The sequence below is a fragment of the Archocentrus centrarchus genome, chromosome 24 (assembly GCF_007364275.1).
Source record: "Archocentrus centrarchus isolate MPI-CPG fArcCen1 chromosome 24, fArcCen1, whole genome shotgun sequence".
Classification (NCBI taxonomy): domain Eukaryota; kingdom Metazoa; phylum Chordata; class Actinopteri; order Cichliformes; family Cichlidae; genus Archocentrus; species Archocentrus centrarchus.
In genome coordinates, this window is record NC_044369.1 from 2,021,708 (window position 1) to 2,047,459 (window position 25,752).

The 25,752-nt window shown below is 49.7% G+C and overlaps 1 protein-coding gene across 5 annotated transcripts in view; it reads left to right on the top strand.

The window, feature by feature from the left end:
- Positions 1-25,752, top strand: part of cfap61 (cilia and flagella associated protein 61) — a 54,064-nt gene that overhangs the window by 8,228 nt on the left and 20,084 nt on the right. For all 5 annotated transcript variants that reach the window (XM_030721208.1, XM_030721210.1, XM_030721212.1 and 2 more), the window contains 7 exons: positions 609-648; positions 1,953-2,089; positions 2,819-2,945; positions 4,478-4,555; positions 5,801-6,007; positions 9,564-9,692; positions 23,717-23,844. In XM_030721208.1, coding sequence (XP_030577068.1) covers positions 609-648; positions 1,953-2,089; positions 2,819-2,945; positions 4,478-4,555; positions 5,801-6,007; positions 9,564-9,692; positions 23,717-23,844 — 846 coding nt within the window. The remainder of the gene's footprint in view (positions 1-608; positions 649-1,952; positions 2,090-2,818; positions 2,946-4,477; positions 4,556-5,800; positions 6,008-9,563; positions 9,693-23,716; positions 23,845-25,752) is intronic.

The window sequence follows — 25,752 nt, forward strand, 5'->3', positions numbered from 1 at the left end:
AATTTTATGTACATTTTAAGAACTTTCCTGATATTGTAACATAAAAAAAGTTAAATTCATAATCCAAATATAATAAAATGTTGAGTAAACTAATGTTTGGGCCGCAGAAAAGTAAATAAGGTGGATGCAGTTATTAAAGGTAGGAGGCGACCTCTGCAAAACAAAGTTTCTGTGATTCACAGATGTCGACTGTCAGATTTCACCGTTTAAAAATGGGGACAGTATTCTGAAATATTCCATATTTTTAATTAAAATATGTTTCTCACTTTTGGAGGCGGTGACTCTGCAGCGCCGGTGGCAGCCGTCCAGGGCTACATCAGTCATATGCCGCGTTAAAGCAGGGAGAGAGACTGTTAGTTGGCTCCCGCTGAGCTCCCCTCACCGCCGCCTTACCTCCCAGCTGTTACTGAATATGGAGTCGAGTCGCTTCCTGCCGAGAGTGAGCACGTTATTAATGAGAGCCGCGCTTAAAGTGACAGAGAGCTGAAGGCGAGAAGTCGAGCTGGAAGCGGCGGGCAGATTGGTCGGACAGTTGTTCCACCACGGTGATCACCAGTTTGGCACAGACCCGTAGTTTCACTTAACTTCCTCTTCCTCTTCTCTTCCAGATCAGCAGACTTTATTCCATTTATGTTCCAGGTTTTCCCCGTGAGTATCATCTTTGCATGTTTAAAGCAGTGAGCCCTGGTTTTTCAGTACACCTGACAGTGCCTGATAATGCCTTTTTAAGGCTTGTTTCAACAAATGAGAATTAACCATAAATACTGTGCAAAGGTTTCAGGCTGTTCGGTTTTTGACATTCTTCAGCATTTAATGATGAGAAGAAACAAGAAAACACGCAGGAAACAATCAAAATCCTAACGAGGTTTCTCTGATGAGGAGAAACCTCGTTAGGATTTTGAATGTTTCTGGGTCTGTCCCAAAATTCAATCAGCCCCAATCATACACGTATATAGGAGCAGAGCAGATACTGACTTCACATCAGCGTTTTGGCCACAGCCATGTGGGTTTTCTTGGAGTTATGAGCTAACACTAGTTAGCTGTTTCCATAAACCACACAGACGCAGATGTCGGCTAATTTGTTAGAATTTCACTCAACAAAACGAAGTCCAAACTTAAAACCGAACACTGATAACTCACCTTGAAATTGTGCTGTTAAAGAGGAGGTTGGGGAGTTTAAGATGTATTGATTTGATTTGGAGTTTTTGATCAATAAAAACTTTTTTTTTTTAAAGCATCCTTAAGTTGCTAAAAAAAAGGGGGAATGATCTAACAGGCGCTCTGCAGTAGAACAGACTGATGAGTAAACAAAGTGTCCTTCCATTTGTTATAGATTTGTTTTTTATGAGTCAATAAAAACGACCTGGGGATCCACCGCAGGCAGGTTCCTGATGGTGGTTTGCTAACGTTTGCACCCACAGGAGGCTTCAGAAATGCTGAGCCGCAGATCCACAGGCTCAAATGCCTCCATCACTTATTTAAAAGCATCATCATTGGTGATGATCACAGTCCCTACCCTGACTGTGCTACACTACATAAAACTCAGGTGTTTCCCGTCCCACTGCCACAGGTAAAATAAAGCAGCTATCCATGCAGTCTGCCTTTACAAACATTTGAAAGGATGAGCCGTTCTAAAGAGCTCATTTCAGTGTGGTACCGTGACAGGATGCCACTGTTGCAACAAATCAGCTCATGAAATTTCTTTTCACGATCAGCTGTAAGTGGTATTATTGCAAAGTGACTCAGTGGCTCAGTGGCAGGCTCCCTGAAGTTATGGAGCTCTGAGGTGTTTAAAGTCATCAGTGCGCTGCATCCCAGACCTCCTCTGGCATTAACAAACACTGAACCAGGGGACTGCTTTCATGGCTGAGCAGCTCCTGTGGGTGGAACATGTAGGTGTCCCAGTGTTTTTGTCCACATACGTTTATGTGTGTTGTCCTTGTGTGTGTCAGGACCAGGACCTCTGCGTCATCACAGTTCCAAGTCTGTGCCCCGAGTTCCCCTTGTTGCAGAACTTTATCAGGGTGCCGTCGGGCCCCAGCAGCTCGTTGGGTCGTGAACTCTACGTCTTCCACCGCGATGGCCTCAGGTCAGTCATTCTGCTAACAGAACAGGGAGCTCGATGAACATCTTTGATAGTGTCTTTTAGCCTGATGGCTGTAAAATAATGGAAATGCTAAGTGTGAGTTTTCCTAGGAAATCTTCTATCCAGTTTTGGAATTACAGAATTCCAAATATTCCAGTAGGAGGGAAAAATGAAGCCAATGCAGTAACGCCAGAAACTGCAGTTCCTCTCATGTCCACTCGTGGCTGGTTCCAAAGGCAGCAGAAGACCCCTCTCTGTAAACCATAGAGATGCTGTGTGGGAAAATCCCAGTAGATCAGCAGCTTCTGAGATAGTCGGAGCAGCCCTTCTGCTCCAGCTGCCCACATTTAGTCTCTTAACCAGCTTATTCCCCATTCTGATGCTCAGTTTGAACTTCAGCAGGTCATCTTGACCATGTCTACATAACTAAATGCGTTGAGTTGCTGTCATGGGATTGGCTGGTTAGGTATTTGGGTTAATGAGAAGTTAGACTTGTGTACCTAATAAAGTGGCAAGTGAGTATTCAATGTGATATGTGAAAAATCATCTGTGCAGTCCTCCAGTCCTGAACCAGGCCATGAGAGATCAACACATTCTTTGGTTGAGAAGCGGCATAAAATCCTGGGCTCAGTTATTTATAGCATTAAGTCCTTTATGCATGTTAAAGTTCACAGCACTAACACTGCATTTCCATAGACTGAATATGTTCATTTATTGTGTTTTTCCTCACAGGCCTCTGACTGTGAGACCGGCCGTGGCTGCAGACCGCCCTGCTGTCTCTGGTCTGGTGAAGGACCTGAGCCTGAACGAGTCCCCGCTGCGGGACCTGGACCGCTGCTACGAGACCGGCGGCGACCCGGTGGGCCGACACACGCGGTTACTAACACACCAGCACTGAGATTCACAGAGACAGACTTCAGCTGTGCTTTAGATCACACAAATATTCAAACCTCAGACATCCAGATATATCTATATTTTGATAAAAATCTAGATATTGACAATACTTGGCATGAAAAATACAGCCCTGGTTTCTCATAGGGATCAACACAAATAACAAACACTAATAAATATGTGAGGCGAGCCGTTCCTCGGCTGATACAAAGTTCCTGATCACTTTTCCTTGTGCTGGATGGAGAACATGAGGTGAAGGGAACAAAGAAAAGTGGTGCTCAGATAACCCGACGGTTCTGACTGCTTCACGATGAGATGATGATGATGTTTACATGGATCACAGTTAGTCCTGAAGATGCTCTACAAAAAGGTAGCTTACAAACTTTGCACAACAATGTACTGGGTTTCATGCAGGTCTTTTAAATAAAGAGGAACATACTCATCTATAGAGTGAAATGACACGTTTGTCACTTTGAGGTTAGCTGCTCGTTATGTCCACTCATCCATCTCCTGCTGCAGATGTGATCCAGAGTAACTTTGTTCAAGCTTTCTGGGAGTGAAGTGAAGCTAATTAATGAGAATCCTGGTATGGATCTGCTTTCCTTTCATAAAGGATGCTCCAGTGTAGCCTCTGCTGAAGGAGATAATAAAGGAAACATTAAAGCACCTTTCCTTTGTATTTAAAGAGGTCAAACTGCTCTTATTATGGCTGCCATGGAGATACTTCAGGGTCACCTCGCTCTGTTCGAAACCTTCCTAAAACAAACTTGAATATTTGACCACAACAGAGCACGGGGAGCTACTTCCTGTGGAGTAGACAGGACACACATGCAGACCAATGGGAAGACAACAGGGAACAGGTGAGAGCAGAACACAGGAGGAAACAGATGAAGGGGGGGGGCAGACAGAGCACACCAAAGTAAACTAACATTAAAGGAAATCAAGAAATAAAGGCAGCTAACATGAAGGAAGAGGCACTGACACAGAAACCAGAACACTGGGGAGACTAGAAGAATGATGAAATCAAGAAAAGAACTGGAACTCAAAAGTATCAGAAAACCTGAAACACATCGCGAGAAAAGCCACAAAGTCAAAATAGGAGCAAAAACCCGGAGACGACATCGAAGGGTTAAAGTAGAAAATCTGAGATTCTTCTTGCTCGCCTTAACTTTCAAAAAATGAGATGATGATTAATTTGGACCGTCGAGTGTAACTGGAGCCGGTGTGATGATTGTCTTGGAATAACGAGGAATATCGGCTCGCGTGCCAGCGAACAGATTGGTGAGAATTCAGCTGAACGGATTTTCCTCTCTGACTGACACCCCAGCTGTCACTGCCGCAGCTCCAACACTGATAATTACTTCTCAAATGAGAATGCAGCCACTTCATGTGTATTCATGGCACTGGACTCAGCTACAAGTAAAGTGCACTCTGCTCGTGTTTAGTTCAGTGGAATCATGGAAATTTGATGTGTTTTTGTTTGGTTCACTTGCTCCTCAGGATGCGGGTGCACTGCAGGCCTTCGTCGCCCTGGTAGACGCTGTGGTGGTGGGGGTAGTCATCATCAGGGACGAGCAGGTACGGGAAGTGTGGTTTATTAGTAAAAGAAATATTAGGTATGTGTGAAGTGTTAAACCCTCATTCTGACTTAAAGGAGCACTCCACCAAGTTTCCACTTAGAGGATTGAAAACAGTTCTTATAAAGGTTGCTGGAGATGCCAGTGAGCTGTTTGTGCTCAGTTCCTCTCTGAGTAAAGAGGTGTGTTTTATATGAATGAAAGTCAGGCAGGAAGTCCTAATTTTGTTGTTTCATTAGAAAAAGCTGTGTAATTTCATTACAGTAACAATGTTCATGTTCACTGTTATGCTCCGTCAATCAGCTTTATTTATTTTTACAAGACAGATTTGAACACTCGCAAAAACAAAACCGTTTGGTTTTGTGGGACGTTTGGGCGTGAATGTATACGATGTGTGGTGTAAGAGAGAAAATACTCTGAGGGTCTTTGTTCAGTCCAAGATCGAGCGTTTGCAACAAGGAGAGAGGAAAACATATAATAAGACAGAATGATTAAGTGATTAAAAAAGAAGGTAATGTTGGAGTTTCCTCGGTTTTTGTGATCTGTGGTGACTCGACGTGCAGCTCTCAGTCGCCCCCAGACCCAATCAAAAGGAGCTGAACCAGTTAAACCAGTGACTTCCTCCAAAACCGCCCCCAGACAGAACCCAGACAAAGAAGCAGCTGACACGTCATCAAACCCTTAAAAAAATGGAATAAATAAATAAAAGACAACACCGTGAGCAACAACAGTAAAAACAAAACATTAAAAATCATTAACATACTATTACATCATAATGGTAATAATAATAGTATATATAATCAATTCAATTTTATTTATATAGCGCCAAATCACAACAAACAGTCGCCTCAAGGTGCTTTATATTGTGGGTAAAGACCCTACAATAATACAGAGAAACCCAACAGTCAGAACGACCCCCTATGAGCAGCACTTAACAGATCCAGGCTCAGGGAGGGGCTCAGCATGGGGCTGAGGGGAGAGAGACGGGACAAAAGACATGTTAATAATAATAACATGGCAGTAATACCAATGTTATAATATCATGGATAACAGTCCAAAGGTACGGTAACAGAATGATTCGCCACAGAACTACAAAAGCAGCCATTTTTTATAGTTGTGTAAAAATGTTTGTTATCATTTAAACTGAACAAAGGCAACAGAGCTGCAATAAATAAACAGGATAACGTAATAGGAGAAAAATCTCAGCATTTGTCCTGAAAATCTGACATGAATCTGTCTTTCTCAGGACATCGAGTACATCCGTGCCCACTACAACATTGAGAACTTCATCTACTTCAGCCACCATCGCTACGACGAGCACGCTCAGATACTCCACTTCGTCCTCAAACCCTCCTTCCTGCACTTCTCCAAGCACCTCTTTAAGGAGATCCTCCGGCTGGCTCACAAATCCTGCCTGTACCTCCGAATATATCCCCCCTATCACAGCCAGGAGGTGAGTGCACAGGGACCTCCGGGTCCTCACTTGGCCCCTCACCACCAGGCCCCTTCCAGCTGGGGTGCAAGGCTGCTCTGACACACACTTTCATTAGTGTGATGAACGTGTGAGCACACACTGTAAAAAGTGTGCTTCAAGTCAAATCCAGTGAGTGGCTATCACCCAGCCTTTTCATTTAACACAGATCAAGAACAATAGAGGCAGAACACTCCAGCAGTAGGTGATTTGGGAAAAGCAGAATAGCATTTTAATGGCTTTTAATTTGAAAGAACCATCAGGAAGAGGACACAAACAAAAAGAGGCAAAGTAAAATTCTAAAAGCCAAATCTTTATTCATAGGTAGTGCATGCACAGGTAATCAATGTAACCCACAGAGGGCGCTAAAATAGGCTACATATACGTCTAAAGCAGGGAACGGCAACTGGCAGCCCGCGGGCCACATCCGGCCCCCCAGAGCTTTCCATCCCGCCCCCGAATAGTACTGCCACAGGTACTATACGCCAATCAATCGTCATAACCCACTGAATACCGTCTCTGACTAGTCTGAATTATCAAACTCTTCCAACGCGATTTCCCATTGCCCATAAATGCCTCCATGTCCCTAGAACCAATCAGAATGCAAGATCGGACCATGTGACTTAAAGGCTGCACTGAGGAGCCGGCTGTTACAGGTGGTGATCAGATTGCAAACACAGCTCAAGGTGAGTCTGACCTTGTTTTGTGTAGAAAAATCAAACTTGTCTAACTAAAGGAAGTAAAAGTCGTAACGAGATTTCCGTCGGTGACCCTGCGGAAGGATCGTTACCGGCTGCCGAGCGTACTCCCCGTATATATGTCTGTGCTCTCACACGGTCTGCTGGGGTGGCTCAGCGTGTACGCGCATGCGGTCACACCAGTAATTTACAGTAGATAAATTACTATATTTACATTTGTGAAAAAAAGGCATCTCAACACTGCCTGTGAAATGAAATTACTAAAATTTACGATAGGATCCTGATTTTAAAAAAAAACTTTTTTAAAGAAAAGTATCCAGGCAGATTTAGAGGGCTTTGCATCTGAACTCTTCATGTTTCTATCTTCATTTAAAAAAGCAATAACAAAAACACCTTCTGAAAAGTAGATTGTGCAGAGATAAACTCGCTGCTCTGTGTAACATTTTATTGGTTCACATCTGTAACAACAACTGCGCACAATTGCGGTGTTTCCATAACAACCATCAACGTAACAGGGAAGAACATGTATGTGCAAGACTTGCACATCCCATCATTCAAAATAGCATAAATTTGAAAGGAAATTTGATATATCAGATGATAATCCTAATACTTAGGATACAGTATTAATTTTATTTTACTTTATGAGAGCGTCTGGCCCTCACACTGTCTGCAGAAAAATATGCCCGCCCTCGGACAAATGCAGTTGATGACCCCGGTCTGAAGAGTGCAGATGTACCAAAGGCCACAATGATTGTGCTGCAGGCTGTATCACACTCATTGTAAAGATGTAACATTTCAGTGAAGCCTGAGCCGATGAGCTGTGAACTTACTGCTGCCTTTGAAGCCCCAGATGACTGCACTGCATGCTGCAGTATATCTGATCAGAACACAAACAGCGAACGTGCCTGATCCTTGAAAACCTTGGCTTAAATTTTGCATTTATGCATTAACTCCTCAACATCACCTCAGCGTTACTCACCAGCTCACTGCAGGTGTAGGTGCAGTTTAAAGGACAGGAAGGAAAAAGCAACACAGTGCTACAAACTGAGCACATTTTCAACTTCTACTTAAGTCTGGCTTAACAATTCTTACAGCCTGGTTAATGAGCAGCAACATAAAATGCAGACTGATCCCAGAGTTTAAAAAAAAAAAAAAATGGGGCTTATTTTAAATTACTGTAAGGGGAGACAGCAATTCATGTTCTTATCTCCAAAGTCAGACTTATTTTAGTTCATGGGGCACAAATGTGAGACTTTTAAGGTTAAACATGAGCAGGTGGTACTGTTGGCTCGTTACTGTAATCATGAAGCTGCTGTGATAAAATCTACTTATCAAGTTGTTAATTTGTGTGAAAAATGCAGATTTATGGGGAAAAGAATATCCATGTCTAGGAAATCTAAATGAAGGTTTGAGCTACACAGCGATCCCTCACCTATCGCGGGGGTTACATTTCAGATGGGTCAAAATCCACGAAGTACCAGTGTTATATTTATTATTTATTGTATTATTTATATATATTTTAAGGCTTTATAAACCCTTCCCACACTCCTATAAACCTTTCCCACTCTCTTACTACAACTTGAATGATGAAGATGATGAATTATGTAGCTGTGCAGGACTGATGGTGATGAAGATGGTGCAGTGTCTCCGCCCTCGCCCGTAACTTCGATTTCCACTAAAGGCGTAGGCGCAACTTATCTCTGCATCAGAGTGATGAACAGAGTTATGGTGTGTTACAGAAACAGCTGTATACCACAAAATCCTGCAATAAAGGGAAAACTTCATGAAACAGAATAAAAAAAAAATCTGTGATACAGTGAAGCTGCAGTAAGTGCTGTGCGATATATTGAGGGATGCCTGTATTAAAATGATCAAAGCTAATTTAAAGTTCCACATACAGCATTTAAGTTATTAGACCCGTTTATGCCCCAGCTGCCCTAAATCAACAGTACTGATGATGACCCAAATCATTTTTTATGTTTCTGTAGCCGTTAATCTTTTTAATCGAAATGATATTTTAATGCTAAGCTTTTTGTCGTCCACCTTCAGGATGTTGCAGTTTCACCACAGCAGATCAACACGAGCAGTCTAACAATGAAAAGTGAAAAACAGGAAGGAGGTTTTTTTTTTTTTGGACTGTTCGGCTGAAGCTCGTTCAGTTTCGTCGTCTCCGATGAAACTGAAAAATCACTTTATGCTAGATTTGCTTTGTAAGGCAGTTTTTCCTGTTGCAAAGTACAGCAAAAAACCAAAGATATGCATTTTCTCTGCAGTTCCTACACTCAGGAAAACCAGCCTGTCATGAAAAACATATTTCTCACAACCTGGTAAAAACATCAATCAAGCCTAATGATTCAGCAGGGTTTTATTTATGGCAGGTTGTAGATGAAACCGCTCCGTGGCTGTGTAACCTGATCAGAGAGGCGGGTCTGTTCTCGTGTTGCGCCTGTCAGCAGGTCATTTCTTGCAGCCGGCTGCCGGTCCCAGAGGTCGGGGCAGCAGGTGCCGACAGCGCTGCCAGCTCAGCCTCTCCACACCATAATAAGACATTTCCTCAATGTGTAGAGACCTCCACTTCCTCTGCTAATTACCTTCCACAAACAAGCACCAGACTGGGAGATCGTGATGTGCAAATGGAATAATGGCAGAAGATAAGCAGAGAATGAGCTCTGTTCGGGCAGTGTGTGTCAGTGGTGTAACGCTTGCATCATCTAAACTCTTCACCCGAGCTCGTTATCGCTGTGTTGCCCCCCAAAGCCCCAAACTGATGCTGTTTGACCTCCGGTGGGATTTTCTCTCTGTGTGCTCACTGACTCTGTGCCCTCTTCCTCTGCACTCAGAATTCCTGCGTCCACCATCTGGATTATGTCCTCAACTGTGCCGTCCCCGTCCGCCCACGACGCCAGATCATCTACCCGCTGGAGGAGCTTGGCATCAACGCCCCATCCAGGCGGCTCACAGAGGACCAGGTGGGCACAGCAGCAGCTGGCTGACAGGCAGCAGCCTGCCAGGGAGTTTAGAGCACAGCAGAGTGCACGTGTGACCACTAGGCGGTGCTGTTTCTAAAGGGTTCAGACATACTGTAGACATGCAGGAGAAACTGCACTGCTGAGGGATGAAATGCTCAGTATGATGGAATGAACATTCATGTTTTAAATCCTTTTAAGCCTCTTCTGAGCAACTTTTCTTCAAACCCACGACAGTTTTTCCACATTCACTAACTTTTCACTACTGAGAGCTAACTGCACACCCGCTCTCAAGAAGGTCCACCCATCCTCCTGAGGCTGCTGTGTAATTATACAGCAGGAAAGTATGCATGCAGGGAAGAAAAGAGACTAATCAGGACACAAAGTGCTTATCTGAGAAGACTGGATTTAGTGTTTTAACCTTTCAGAAAATGCTGTGAGGATGCCATGAATAGTTTTAACTGTCCCAGCTGCCTCACTGTCTTCTTTCTGTTCATGTAATCTCAGACTGACTCCGTGATGTTGAAATCAGGCTGTGGAGAGTCAGACCATCTGTTTCAGGTCTCTGTTTGCTCTTCTTCTAGCTCACAGGGTTTCATACTGGCTAAGAAACATTTCATGAAAACTGCAACGTTTCCTTAAAACTGTGTTCTGCAAACCTCCGACTCCTCTGGCAAAACCTCACAAACACATCCAGACAGTTCAGTCTGCTCTCAGAATCACAGTGTCTGCAGATAACACACACACCCAGCCTCACAAACTGAACAACTGAAATATCAGGATGCAGTAAAGATTCGAGATTATGGTGGCAGCTGCACTTCCTGCTTCTTTGTCCTAATGTGCTCATTCAGAGATGAAAAAGAAACAAAAAGGCTGCAGGATGGATGGATGCATGGATGAATGGATGGATGGATGATGGATAGTTTGTATTGAATGTCTCCTAAGACTTGTATCCTATAATTTCCTTGTGAACGTGGTCAGGTTCACATTTTTGCCGACAGGATTATAAGAAGTATGAATCAGGTAAACATTGTGTCGTGTTAGAAATATGAGGTCATTAGTTTCATTGTGTTTCCCTGTAAACAGATATGGAGGATCCTTCGATTACTCCTCTGCCTCTCAGTGTTTCTGCACAGTTTTTTTCAAGGTATTTGTCATGTTGGTTGTTCCAGCGTCTTCTGTGGCTTCAGGCTGTTTCAGAGTCTTCTGTCTCTTCCTGTAATCCCAGAGTGACTCCGTGATGTTGAAACCAGCCCCCCTGGGGGAGTCAGACCATCTGTTGCAGGTCTGTTCTTGTAGCTAAAGATACAAATGAAAGGTTTTTCAGGTATCGGCCCATCACTTCCTTCAAATCAGCTTTGGAGTTTTTTGATTTTCTAAAACAGGGACAAGTGGACACGAGTAAAACCCGCCGGGCTGTGTGTTGACTCAGCACTGATAATATTAAAAAGCTGAGATTGATTATTTGAAAATCACAGAAGATGCCTGAACGCCTCTCTGCAGCTGCTGCCTGGTTTCCACTCTGTGCAGTAAACTTGTGCAGAAAAAAATGCACCAGAATAAAGGAAGTGAAATGTCTGATGATAAAAATTTCCTGGGGGGGGGAACAGTGATGTGTGAATAATGACAAACGCCACTCTGCTCAGTTTCAGCTGTGACGCTTCAGCCTTAAAGCCCGGCTGATCCTAATCAGGCTCTGATTGATTTGAGCGTCCTGCACTTCAAATATTTACCTCATGTACAGCAGCGCTCTTTACACTGCAGGCGTCACCGTGTGCACTCACATGTACATTTCACTCTATCCCCCCCCCCAGCCCTGTGCCAGTCATGATTTCCACACTGCCACAGCGATAAGAGCTTCGCCTTCGAGAGCTTTGTCCCAGCCTCCTCCTGATGTCGGCCTCAGGATGATTAATCAAATTTGAAGCACCTGTTCCCTCTCTGTCAATGCGGGATCATGTTACGCAGCGCTGTGGTCATTGTGTGTGGGAAAGGTGAGGCACCTCCAGAGTGATAAGAGCGGCTGCACCTGCTCCACCTCACATGCAGATGAGACGGGAGCTTTGTTCATCTGATTACCTCATCTGGTTAATTCCTGCAGTATTCAGACGGATGCATCTAGGCATTTAATTCGCCTGCATGTGATAACAGATGCAGGGTTTTTACATATAAAGCAAAGCTCAGTTTCAATAAATGTCAAACCGCAGCAGCCGCACAACACAGCTTAAAACTCTTTGTGTCATGGCCGGGGAGGAAACAGGCGAGGAATGGCTGACACGAAGGACTCCAGAAGTCAGCGTAACTTAAAAGGGATTTATTGAAGCAGGGGAAAAACAAATACAAAAATCTTGGAAGGGAGACGACGGGCAAACACAGGGAACACACGGGCACACAACATCAACGACGCGACCAGGAGCATGGGAAACACAAGACTTAAATACACAGAGGGGCTGATGAGGGAAGAGGAAACAGGTGGGCACACAGGTGATTATGATTACCCTAACGGGGGGAAAGCAAAACTGAAGACAAGGAACAGACGACCATCAAAGTAAAACAGGAAGCCAGAAGGGGGAGACAAAGACGCAGACGCAGACTAGACACCAGGAAAACATGTGGAACAAGACGACAACATAGAAACCGAGAAAATAACAAACACCAAGAAAACATAACACTGGGCCACCGGCCCAGGACATGACAGTACCCCCCCCCTCAAAGGCCGGCCCCCGACGGCCACAAACAAAAGAAAAACCAAACCCAGACCAGGGCGGGAGGTGGGGGACCAGGACGGAGGGACCAAACAACACAAAACACAGGAACCCAAAACAGAACCACAGAGCAGAACCAAAAAATCAACGGCAAGAGCCGGAACAGACACCCCAAAAAAGACAGAAGGCAACCAAAAAAAACCCGAAACAATCTTGGGGGTTAACAAGGGTCAGAAAAACAAAAACAAAAACACAGGAACCAGAACAAAAGGCGACGGCACAAGGCCGGAAACAGTGCAAGGAAACGCCCCGACCAAGAGCAAAAACAAACCAAAAACAGCAATCGGCAGGGGGAAAACAGTCGAAACAAAACCCAGGCGAAGAGGCAAAACAGTTCAGGAGGTCTGCTGGGACATCCAAGGCGGAAAACAGACAGTTCAGGGGAGTCCATGTGAAAACCAAAACAAAAATACACACAGTTCAAGGAGGTCGACCGCGCTCCCAGCGGCGGCGACGACGAGACAGGACTGGAGGCCGACCGCGCTCCCAGCGGCGGCGGTGGCGACGAGGAGACAGGACTGGAGGCCGACCGCGCTCCCAGCGGCGGCGGCGGCGACGAGGAGACAGGACTGGAGGCCGACCGCGCTCCCAGCGGCGGCGGCGACGACGAGGAGGAGTCACTGGAGGCCGACCGCGCTCCCAGCGGCGGCGGCGACGAGGAGGGGTCACTGGAGGCCGACCGCGGGGCATGCGGCGGCGGCGACGGGGAGCAGACACTGGAGGCCGACCGCGGGGCATGCGGCGGTGGAGACGGGCGACCCCGGGCTCTGGTGGGGAACCCTCGGGCGACGTGGAGCGCTCGGACTGAGCAGAGACCCCCACCGGCTCGGACTGAGCGGGGCCCTCTGGCGCGGGGCGCGCGGACTGAGCGGGCCCCCCTGGCTCGGACTGAGCGGAGACCCCCATCGGCTCGGACTGAGCGGGACCCTCTGGCGCGGAGCGCGCGGACTGAGCGGGACCCCCTGGCGCGGAGCGCTCGGACTGAGCGGGACCCCCTGGCGCGGAGCGCTCGGACTGAGCGGAGACCCCCATCGGCTCGGACTGAGCGGGACCCTCGTGCGCGGAGCGCTCGGACTGAGCGGGACCCCCTGGCTCGGACTGAGCGGAGACCCCCATCGGCTCGGACTGAGCGGAGACCCCCATCGGCTCGGACTGAGCGGGACCCTCTGGCGCGGAGCGCTCGGACTGAGCGGAGACCCCCATCGGCTCGGACTAAGCGGAACACTCCGAAGACTCCGGAGGCTCGGACTGAGCGGGACCCCCTGGCGGCTCGGACTGAGCAGGACTCTCCGGATGCTCGAACACTGGATGCGCAGGCTGGGGCTGCTTTGCAAGGCATAGTGCGGGTGAGTCTGATGGTGAGGATGATGGCGACATGGGAGTTAACTGGGACTCTGACTCAGAGACCAGAGACTCAACAGCAGTCGACGGGAGAGACCGGGGCTGAGACAAAGAAGCTGAGTGCGTGGGAGCTGACCCTGGGGAAGCTGAGTGCGTGGGAGCTGACCCTGGGGAAGCTGAGTGCGTGGGAGCTGACCCTGGGGAAGCTGAGTGCGTGGAAGCAGGCCGGGAGACGACTGGCTGCGTGGAAGCAGGCCGGGAGACGACTGGCTGCGTGGAAGCAGGCCGGGAGACGACTGGCTGCGTGGAAGCAGGCCGGGAGACGACTGGCTGCGTGGAAGCAGGCCGGGAGACGACTGGCTGCGTGGAAGCAGGCCGGGAGACGACTGGCTGCGTGGAAGCAGGCCGGGAGACGACTGGCTGCGTGGAAGCAGGCCGGGAGACGACTGGCTGCGTGGAAGCAGGCCGGGAGACAGAAAGAGCAGACTGCGAGCTAGAGAGGGCAGACTGCGTGGGAGCAGGCTGCGAGCTAGAGAGGGCAGGAGCTGAGGGAACTGACTGAGAGGGCACTGAAACTGCTGACACTGGGGACCAAGGAAGAGCGACTGGAGCTAGAGCTGACTGAGGGCGAGGGAGAGCGACTGGAGCTAGAGCTGACTGAGGGCGAGGGAGAGCGACTGGAGCTAGAGCTGACTGAGGGCGAGGGAGAGCGACTGGAGCTAGAGCTGACTGAGGGCGAGGGAGAGCGACTGGAGCTAGAGCTGACTGAGGGCGAGGGAGAGCTGCTGGCTGCGTGGGAGCAGACTGAGGGAGAGCCGACTGCGTGGAGACTGACTGAGAGCTAGAGAGAGCTGACTGCGTGGAAACTGACTGAGAGCTAGAGAGAGCTGACTGCGTGGAAACTGACTGAGAGCTAGAGAGAGCCGACTGCGTGGAAACTGACTGAGAGCTAGGGAGAGCTGAGGCTGAGGGAGACCCTGCTGCTGCCGCTAACGCTGAAAACCGATGCGAAGGCTTGGACCTGGTTGCCCCCACCCGCGGAACAGGAACGGGTGCAGAGGTCAGCCCGTCTGTGGCTGCCCCCACCCGCGGAACAGGAACGGGTGCAGAGGTCAGCCCGTCCGTGGCTGCCCCCACCCGCGGAACAGGTACGGGTGCAGAGGTCAGCCCGTCCGTGGCTGCCCCCACCCGCGGAACAGGTACGGGTGCAGAGGTCAGCCCGTCCGTGGCTGCCCCCACCCGCGGAACAGGTACGGGTGCAGAGGTCAGCCCGTCCGTGGCTGCCCCCACCCGCGGAACAGGTACGGGTGCAGAGGTCAGCCCGTCCGTGGCTGCCCCCACCCGCGGAACAGGTACGGGTGCAGAGGTCAGCCCGTCCGTGGCTGCCCCCACCCGCGGAACAGGTACGGGTGCAGAGGTCAGCCCGTCCGTGGCTGCCCCCACCCGCGGAACAGGTACGGGTGCAGAGGTCAGCCCGTCCGTGGCTGCCCCCACCCGCGGAACAGGTACGGGTGCAGGGGGAGCTGGAGCCAAGGGAGCGGGAGCAGGGTGAGCAGAGGGAGCTGGAGCTAACTGAGGGGTCTGAGACTGCGACTGAGGAGGAGCTGGAGCTACAGCTGACTGGGAACACTGCGACTGAGGAGGAGCTGGAGCTACAGCTGACTGGGAACACTGCGACTGAGGAGGAGCTGGAGATACAGCTGACTGGGAACACTGCGACTGAGGAGGAGCTGGAGCTACAGCTGACTGGGGAGACGAGAAGGCTGGAGCTACAGCTGAGGTCTGTGGCGCTGGCTGTGGATGAAGGGTGGTGATGACAAAGTCTTTCACGAGCCCATGCAGAGAGTCCAGCAGCCAAGGATGGTCACACACTAGCCCTTGCAGTTTGGCTGTGATAGCTTTTTGCTCAATCTCGCATGGGTCAGACAGCAGCTCAAAGACCAACGAGTCCACCCACCGAATGATGGTCTGCTTTGCCACCTCAGGGAGGGGAAAAGCAGCGGGGTCCTGTGAACGTCTGTCCTTGTTAGTGGGTTGTTTTGTTCTGTTGGGCCGAGATGCATGAGTTTCTGCCTCCAAAATGTCCACCATCAGGGGAGAATCGATTATCTCTACATCGGCGGGTAGCCAAGAGAGATCTGGCTGGCAGCTGGTGGTGTGAGAAAGCCCCTTATCCCAAACGGTTGTGATACTGGAGTCAGTCTTACTCACAGAGATGGTAGTTTGCGCATGACGCTGTGACAATATCCGCGGCGTTATACCGCTCGGGTCTGGGGGGGCCCCCCACCGATGCTGCCGGGAACTCCCCCTCCTCCGTGGCCGCCGCGACTGCAGTGGAAGGGGGAAGCCAGTGAGCGGAGCCGCAGATGAAGGACGCTGACGGGCACTGTTCTGAAATGCTGGGCCCCCCAGCGCCAACCGAGTGCCGTTGAAGTAGCCGGAGCTAGCCAGGTCTTTAGTATGGTCGCGTCGTTCTGTCATGGCCGGGGAGGAAACAGGCGAGGAATGGCTGACACGAAGGACTCCAGAAGTCAGCGTAACTTAAAAGGGATTTATTTAAGCAGGGGAAAAACAAATACAAAAATCTTGGAAGGGAGACGACGGGCAAACACAGGGAACACACGGGCACACAACATCAACGACGCGACCAGGAGCATGGGAAACACAAGACTTAAATACACAGAGGGGCTGATGAGGGAAGAGGAAACAGGTGGGCACACAGGTGATTATGATTACCCTAACGGGGGGAAAGCAAAACTGAAGACAAGGACCAGACGACCATCAAAGTAAAACAGGAAGCCAGAAGGGGGAGACAAAGACGCAGACGCAGACTAGACACCAGGAAAACATGTGGAACAAGACGACAACATAGAAACCGAGAAAATAACAAACACCAAGAAAACATAACACTGGGCCACCGGCCCAGGACATGACAGTACCCCCCCCCTCAAAGGCCGGCCCCCGACGGCCACAAACAAAAGAAAAACCAAACCCAGACCAGGGCGGGAGGTGGGGGGCCAGGACGGAGGGACCAAACAACACAAAACACAGGAACCCAAAACAGAACCACAGAGCAGAACCAAAAAATCAACGGCAAGAGCCGGAACAGACACCCCAAAAAAGACAGAAGGCAACCAAAAAAAAACCGAAACAATCTTGGGGGTTAACAAGGGTCAGAAAAACAAAAACAAAAACACAGGAACCAGAACAAAAGGCGACGGCACAAGGCCGGAAACAGTGCAAGGAAACGCCCCGACCAAGAGCAAAAACAAACCAAAAACAGCAATCGGCAGGGGGAAAACAGTCGAAACAAAACCCAGGCGAAGAGGCAAAACAGTTCAGGAGGTCTGCTGGGACATCCAAGGCGGAAAACAGACAGTTCAGGGGAGTCCATGTGAAAACCAAAACAAAAATACACACAGTTCAAGGAGGTCGACCGCGCTCCCAGCGGCGGCGACGACGAGACAGGACTGGAGGCCGACCGCGCTCCCAGCGGCGGCGGTGGCGACGAGGAGACAGGACTGGAGGCCGACCGCGCTCCCAGCGGCGGCGGCGGCGACGAGGAGACAGGACTGGAGGCCGACCGCGCTCCCAGCGGCGGCGGCGACGACGAGGAGGAGTCACTGGAGGCCGACCGCGCTCCCAGCGGCGGCGGCGACGAGGAGGGGTCACTGGAGGCCGACCGCGGGGCATGCGGCGGCGGCGACGGGGAGCAGACACTGGAGGCCGACCGCGGGGCATGCGGCGGTGGAGACGGGCGACCCCGGGCTCTGGTGGGGAACCCTCGGGCGACGTGGAGCGCTCGGACTGAGCAGAGACCCCCAGCGGCGCGGACAGAGCGGGGCCCTCTGGCGCGGGGCGCTCGGACTGAGCGGGCCCCCCTGGCTCGGACTGAGCGGAGACCCCCATCGGCTCGGCCTGAGCGGGACCCTCTGGTGCGGAGCGCTCGGACTGAGCGGGACCCCCTGGCGCGGAGCGCTCGGACTGAGCGGGACCCCCTGGCGCGGAGCGCTCGGACTGAGCGGAGACCCCCATCGGCTCGGACTGAGCGGGACCCTCGTGCGCGGAGCGCTCGGACTGAGCGGGACCCCCTGGCTCGGACTGAGCGGAGACCCCCATCGGCTCGGACTGAGCGGAGACCCCCATCGGCTCGGACTGAGCGGAGACCCCCATCGGCTCGGACTGAGCGGGACCCTCTGGCGCGGAGCGCTCGGACTGAGCGGAGACCCCCATCGGCTCGGACTGAGCGGAACACTCCGAAGACTCCGGAGGCTCGGACTGAGCGGGACCCCCTGGCGGCTCGGACTGAGCAGGACTCTCCGGATGCTCGAACACTGGATGCGCAGGCTGGGGCTGCTTTGCAAGGCATAGTGCGGGTGAGTCTGATGGTGAGGATGATGGCGACATGGGAGTTAACTGGGACTCTGACTCAGAGACCAGAGACTCAACAGCAGTCGACGGGAGAGACCGGGGCTGAGACAAAGAAGCTGAGTGCGTGGGAGCTGACCCTGGGGAAGCTGAGTGCGTGGGAGCTGACCCTGGGGAAGCTGAGTGCGTGGGAGCTGACCCTGGGGAAGCTGAGTGCGTGGGAGCTGACCCTGGGGAAGCTGAGTGCGTGGGAGCTGACCCTGGGGAAGCTGAGTGCGTGGGAGCTGACCCTGGGGAAGCTGAGTGCGTGGAAGCAGGCCGGGAGACGACTGGCTGCATGGAAGCAGGCCGGGAGACGACTGGCTGCGTGGAAGCAGGCCGGGAGACGACTGGCTGCGTGGAAGCAGGCCGGGAGAGGACTGGCTGCGTGGAAGCAGGCCGGGAGAGGACTGGCTGCGTGGAAGCAGGCCGGGAGACGACTGGCTGCGTGGAAGCAGGCCGGGAGACGACTGGCTGCGTGGAAGCAGGCCGGGAGACGACTGGCTGCGTGGAAGCAGGCCGGGAGACAGAAAGAGCAGACTGCGAGCTAGAGAGGGCAGACTGCGTGGGAGCAGGCTGCGAGCTAGAGAGGGCAGGAGCTGAGGGAACTGACTGAGAGGGCACTGAAACTGCTGACACTGGGGACCAAGGAAGAGCGACTGAAGCTAGAGCTGACTGAGGGCGAGGGAGAGCGACTGGAGCTAGAGCTGACTGAGGGCGAGGGAGAGCGACTGGAGCTAGAGCTGACTGAGGGCGAGGGAGAGCGACTGGAGCTAGAGCTGACTGAGGGCGAGGGAGAGCTGCTGGCTGCGTGGGAGCAGACTGAGGGAGAGCCGACTGCGTGGAGACTGACTGAGAGCTAGAGAGAGCTGACTGTGTGGAAACTGACTGAGAGCTAGAGAGAGCTGACTGCGTGGAAACTGACTGAGAGCTAGAGAGAGCTGACTGCGTGGAAACTGACTGAGAGCTAGGGAGAGCTGAGGCTGAGGGAGACCCTGCTGCTGCCGCTAACGCTGAAAACCGATGCGAAGGCTTGGACCTGGTTGCCCCCACCCGCGGAACAGGAACGGGTGCAGAGGTCAGCCCGTCCGTGGCTGCCCCCACCCGCGGAACAGGAACGGGTGCAGAGGTCAGCCCGTCCGTGGCTGCCCCCACCCGCGGAACAGGTACGGGTGCAGAGGTCAGCCCGTCCGTGGCTGCCCCCACCCGCGGAACAGGTACGGGTGCAGAGGTCAGCCCGTCCGTGGCTGCCCCCACCCGCGGAACAGGTACGGGTGCAGAGGTCAGCCCGTCCGTGGCTGCCCCCACCCGCGGAACAGGTACGGGTGCAGAGGTCAGCCCGTCCGTGGCTGCCCCCACCCGCGGAACAGGTACGGGTGCAGAGGTCAGCCCGTCCGTGGCTGCCCCCACCCGCGGAACAGGTACGGGTGCAGGGGGAGCTGGAGCCAAGGGAGCGGGAGCAGGGTGAGCAGAGGGAGCTGGAGCTAACTGAGGGGTCTGAGACTGCGACTGAGGAGGAGCTGGAGCTACAGCTGACTGGGAACACTGCGACTGAGGAGGAGCTGGAGCTACAGCTGACTGGGAACACTGCGACTGAGGAGGAGCTGGAGCTACAGCTGACTGGGAACACTGCGACTGAGGAGGAGCTGGAGCTACAGCTGACTGGGAACACTGCGACTGAGGAGGAGCTGGAGCTACAGCTGACTGGGAACACTGCGACTGAGGAGGAGCTGGAGCTACAGCTGACTGGGGAGACGAGAAGGCTGGAGCTACAGCTGAGGTCTGTGGCGCTGGCTGTGGATGAAGGGTGGTGATGACAAAGTCTTTCACGAGCCCATGCAGAGAGTCCAGCAGCCAAGGATGGTCACACACTAGCCCTTGCAGTTTGGCTGTGATAGCTTTTTGCTCAATCTCGCATGGGTCAGACAGCAGCTCAAAGACCAACGAGTCCACCCACCGAATGATGGTCTGCTTTGCCACCTCAGGGAGGGGAAAAGCAGCGGGGTCCTGTGAACGTCTGTCCTTGTTAGTGGGTTGTTTTGTTCTGTTGGGCCGAGATGCATGAGTTTCTGCCTCCAAAATGTCCACCATCAGGGGAGAATCGATTATCTCTACATCGGCGGGTAGCCAAGAGAGATCTGGCTGGCAGCTGGTGGTGTGAGAAAGCCCCTTATCCCAAACGGTTGTGATACTGGAGTCAGTCTTACTCACAGAGACGGTAGTTTGCGCATGACGCTGTGACAATATCCGCGGCGTTATACCGCTCGGGTCTGGGGGGGCCCCCCACCGATGCTGCCGGGAACTCCCCCTCCTCCGTGGCCGCCGCGACTGCAGTGGAAGGGGGAAGCCAGTGAGCGGAGCCGCAGATGAAGGACGCTGACGGGCACTGTTCTGAAATGCTGGGCCCCCCAGCGCCAGACGAGTGCCGTTGAAGTAGCCGGAGCTAGCCAGGTCTTTAGTATGGTCGCGTCGTTCTGTCATGGCCGGGGAGGAAACAGGCGAGGAATGGCTGACACAAAGGACTCCAGAAGTCAGCGTAACTTAAAAGGGATTTATTGAAGCAGGGGAAAAACAAATACAAAAATCTTGGAAGGGAGACGACGGGCAAACACAGGGAACACACGGGCACACAACATCAACGACGCGACCAGGAGCATGGGAAACACAAGACTTAAATACACAGAGGGGCTGATGAGGGAAGAGGAAACAGGTGGGCACACAGGTGATTATGATTACCCTAACGGGGGGAAAGCAAAACTGAAGACAAGGAACAGACGACCATCAAAGTAAAACAGGAAGCCAGAAGGGGGAGACAAAGACGCAGACGCAGACTAGACACCAGGAAAACATGTGGAACAAGACGACAACATAGAAACCGAGAAAATAACAAACACCAAGAAAACATAACACTGGGCCACCGGCCCAGGACATGACACTTTGTTTGTCTGATCCATTTAAAAAACTGATTCAGTGAAAGCATCTAAATAAACTGCTCCTGTTAGCCAGCACTAATCCAGTTCAGCTTCGATACATTGATTCCATTTTTGTTCAAATGTTATTTTTCAAACAAAAAATCTCAATTTTATTTGTCTTATTCAATATTTCTTACTTTTTCAGAAAACTCCTACACTTGATATCGATGTAGACCATAATAGAAACGACTGCTTTGAGCTGTTTTCTCTCCCCCTCGGGGTAAAGGCTCATCCAAATAAAGGTCACGAGATGATCTTCAAGCCCAGACGACACGGCAGGTCACTCATCAGCAAAAATCCTGCTGTCACAGACTTATCAGTGCCAGTGTGCTGCTCAGTTCATGTTCAGTGTAGCTTTGGATGTTTATGTTTCTAAATGTAAAATCATTTAAATAGCAGTCAACCACATCTCTCAGGAATTGCATGTGGGAAATTAAAGTGAGTTTGTTCTTGTTTTTCCAAACCTAACTCCTCAGCAGTTGGTACCCGTTGACTTCCTGTTTGTTTTGGACCCATGTTGGTTTTTTGGAGCCAGTGACCACATCTGGCGCAGAGAGTGGCTTAAACCCACACCCCTAAACTACATGAGTGCAACCCATCAACACACAAATATCTCCTCATTAGTAACAGACTTATAAAATACTAGTTTCATGTTGGATGGTCTACACCACACAGTAAGCAATATTTTCCATCATTATTCATTATTCAGAAATCAATTATTAAGAAATCATCCTGTGTGAAGCTGTTATGAAGGTAAAGCAGTCTTCAAACATGCTTTTTGATGCTGTGAAGTTGGACATTTTTATTTTGGGGCTGGGGACCGACTCTCCGGCCTCTAGTGGACATTAGAGGAACTGCGGTTTTTGCTACCACAGCATTCACTTCATTTTTTTCAGCCTCAGAGGCTGCTGCATGATTTAACCTGGTTTTACCTGCAGCTGCATATGCAGTCTGAAACCTGTGCATTCAAAATTTAAATAAAGACAAAATTACTTTTACTGCTCGCAGACGTTTCTAAGGTGCTCGTGTGCAACCCTGTTTCCAACATGTTGCACAGAGACAACTTATCAACTGATAAAATGAAAAATACAATTACCTTCATATATTTTTAGCACGTTTGAGATTTTAAGTCTACAGAAACATGTGCAGGTATATGATGAAAATGGGCTCGAGGACCAAATCTGGCCTTTAGTAATTACAGCCATTTTTACACACAGAGGCTCATACAGTTGCATTATATATTGCTGAAATAAAAATAACCCGGAGGCTTTCAGCATCTGTGGGATTCTTTGATACACAATCATGTTACTCTGTTACTTAATTGTTCCATAAAGTATCGTTTAAGTGTTACACACCTCTTCCAGCCTTTTTTTTTTGCCAGCATCAAATTCAAAATAAAAGTCCAAAATAAATATTTTTTTCCAGAGATAACTACATTTTTTTGTTTTATTTTTGTAATATTTTCAGTTAAACAAAGGGCTCAACTGAAAATATTTTTTAGAGACAGGGGTTTTATTGCTGCATTTGTCTTATTCATCATATAAAACACCCACAGGCTGCTTTTATTTTGCTGCCACAGTCAAACCTGTGCCAGAACACCTCCGTGTATGTGACAGATGTCGGGCTCACATGCCCTCGTGGAAATTTATTTGAATATCACACAAAGGTTAATTTCACCCATGCCCCCCCCCCCCCCCCTTTTTTTTTTTTTTTTTTTTTGCTCAGTGCTGTTTTCATCCAACAAGGTGCATTGTGGGGACAATCTACCTAATTACAGAAAATGAAGGAGACATTAGCTGCCTCAGATCACGGTGAGAGGAGGCGAGAGGGACGATTGGCCTTGGAGAAATGGGAAATTGGAACACCGTGTTGGAGCCATTCCTGCGGGACGCTGTTGCGATTATCGTAGAAAAGGGTTCCTTAACTGTCAGGTCACACGTTTGATCCCACCCCGCTGGGATGTTCATGTTGGGCCAAATTAAATATGCTCTACAGGAAATGTGATTCATATTACTTGTATAATTTTGCCAAAGAATGACAGAAATGCATATTTTTGTGGCTCATCGAAGTTCTTCCTCCCTGGATGTAGTTTAAATGCTGTTGGAAATGTGCAGTGTTTGAAATAAGAGGAGCTTTAAAATGAAAGTCTTTAAATCAGATGAATTCAGTTCTGAAATGTTTGCTTCGAGCTGCTTCGGCTCAAACTGGTGGGAACTTTTTTGAAAACCCGTGAAAAGGATGATTGATGGCGTCCATCCGGTGCAGGCATCAGAGGCGTAAGATTCAGCACGAGCCTTGCTTAAATGTCACAGACTACAAAGGACCCCAGCTGAAAGCTCGCAGGCAGATGAGTCACCCTGATGAAATCTGGTGAATTGTGAATGGGAGAAATTGGACGGGCCATTATGTAATGCTAAGTGCATTTGCTGGATTATTAAATTTTCTGAAAATGGCATCAGTCATTTTGGGAGGGCTGCGTCCTCCAGATGGAGGTAAGGACCAGTGAATGTGACGGACTGCCTCGTCTCTTTGTTTCTCTCAGGCGCCGTTCGCTCTCAGCCTCGTCAGCAGAAAGTTGACCATGGAGCCAAAGGTCACCATTAATGCCAGGATTGTGATGGTGGGAGCTTCAGACACAGGTTTAGCTTTCCTCGAGATGCTCTGCTTCTGGTGAGTCTGACTCTGAACTTACTCCTCTGTGTAATCTCTCTCCTGGATCGATTGTGGGTATATTTTTAAGATTTGTGGCAGTTTTCCTCTGTTTGGGACCCTGGGGCAAAAATTTGCTCAAGCCCTTATTAAGCCTCTCACAGGAACCTCTCACCATCTGTGCACTGTGTATGTACTTTATCATCTCCAAGTTCCCATCAAGGACAGCGCACACAGCTCTGCTGCCATGAATGTTAGCCACTAACAAGGATTATCTGAGACCAAAGCCTGATGCATGTATTATAATTCCTTTGTGCCGCTGTTACACCAACATGTGACACGTTCCTGCATTACCATCAACACTCTGTAGGCCTTTTTGTTTTGACTCAGTACCACTGACTCAAATACTCACAGCAACAAATATTATTTCACCTCTAAAAGTAGTTTCCAATAAATCCTGTTTAGTCATGTTTGATGTAAATGATAAAAAATACAGCACTAAATGATTCCATGTTTGCAGTTCCTCTCTTGGCATTGATTAAACTGCTAAAACTCGTCTGTGTTCGAGATTACATATTCCCATTTATTCCCCACCAAAATAACACCCTCCTGATGTAACCCTAAACCTTTGCTTTCTACTGTATCTACTGTAGATCTATTAGAACCAAGTTAGTCTCTGCCCCGACTTCTCCCATCTTGCTCACCTGCTGCTTGGACATACCTGCTTGTCTTTGACTGCTGTTATTCGTACCTATGGACATCATATGGAGAGGGGTTTTCACCCAGTGCAAACATCCTCCAAAATCCCAACTGCACGTTGGTGGATGTGGATAAAACTGTTAGCTTCAACTCACTGTCATTGTGCGCACAAGGCACACAACGAAATGATGGTTCCAGATCACTCATCCAGAGACGAGCATCTGCAGTCAGCCTACCCACTGCACCACTGCCACCATAAAACTGTGTGTGTAATAACGAGTGTGTCAGAACAGGGAAGGAGGCTCAGCAGAGATGAAAAAAACAAACAAAGATAAAACACATTCAGCGTGTGCAGGCAGCTCTTTGTTTGAACTTCCCCACAGCTAACTGACGGGCCAACAACAGCACGAGTAAGAGTAACCAGTTAGAGTCAGAGGAACCCACAGACCAGGTGTACCACATATTTTACAGTAAATACACAGAGGGAACGAGGGGGGAGTGGAAACAGCTGAACAGAATGACGCTAACTAGACTCAGGGAAGTAAATCGAAACACAAAGCGCAAGAGACAGGGGGGTGTCAAAATAAAACAGGAAGTGAGAAGACTGATACAAATGCAAACTTGACACCACATAAAAGGGACGCAGAAAAGACACAACACAGGGAGACAGACACTGAAAAATGACAAAAGAAACTCCACGCAGAGGGAAACACTTCAGGACGGAACACAGAGAGAACTAAGGTGTAAAGCAAAGGAACTAACTAGGAATACATGAAACAATATAACTAAACAGAAAACAGTAACAAGGAGGTAACATAACTACAAAAGACCATAAACTAAGAAACAAGCGGTTGCAGACCCAGGACCATGACAGTAAGGAGTGTATGCATGTTTTTCATATCATATCATTGAAGTCATTAAAAATAAGCCAGGTACTTTTATAAAAACAAAATATTTTGACTGTGAAGGGATCATCAACTTGAAGGAAATGCAGTGGCGCTGAGCAAAGCCAGATTAACTCAATCAATGATAAAACAGCAAAAATCAGCTGAATACGGTCACTTCAGGGCCCCAGAGAACCAAAATGCTAATAAACAGAGGGCCTGATGTTGTCATGGCTACATCCATCTTTTATATACAGTCTGTGTAAATGGCACTAAGAATCATGAAGTGGTGACACTTGCAGTAGAAACACTAAAATGTGTCCTTAAGTAAAACTTCTCGAAGTGT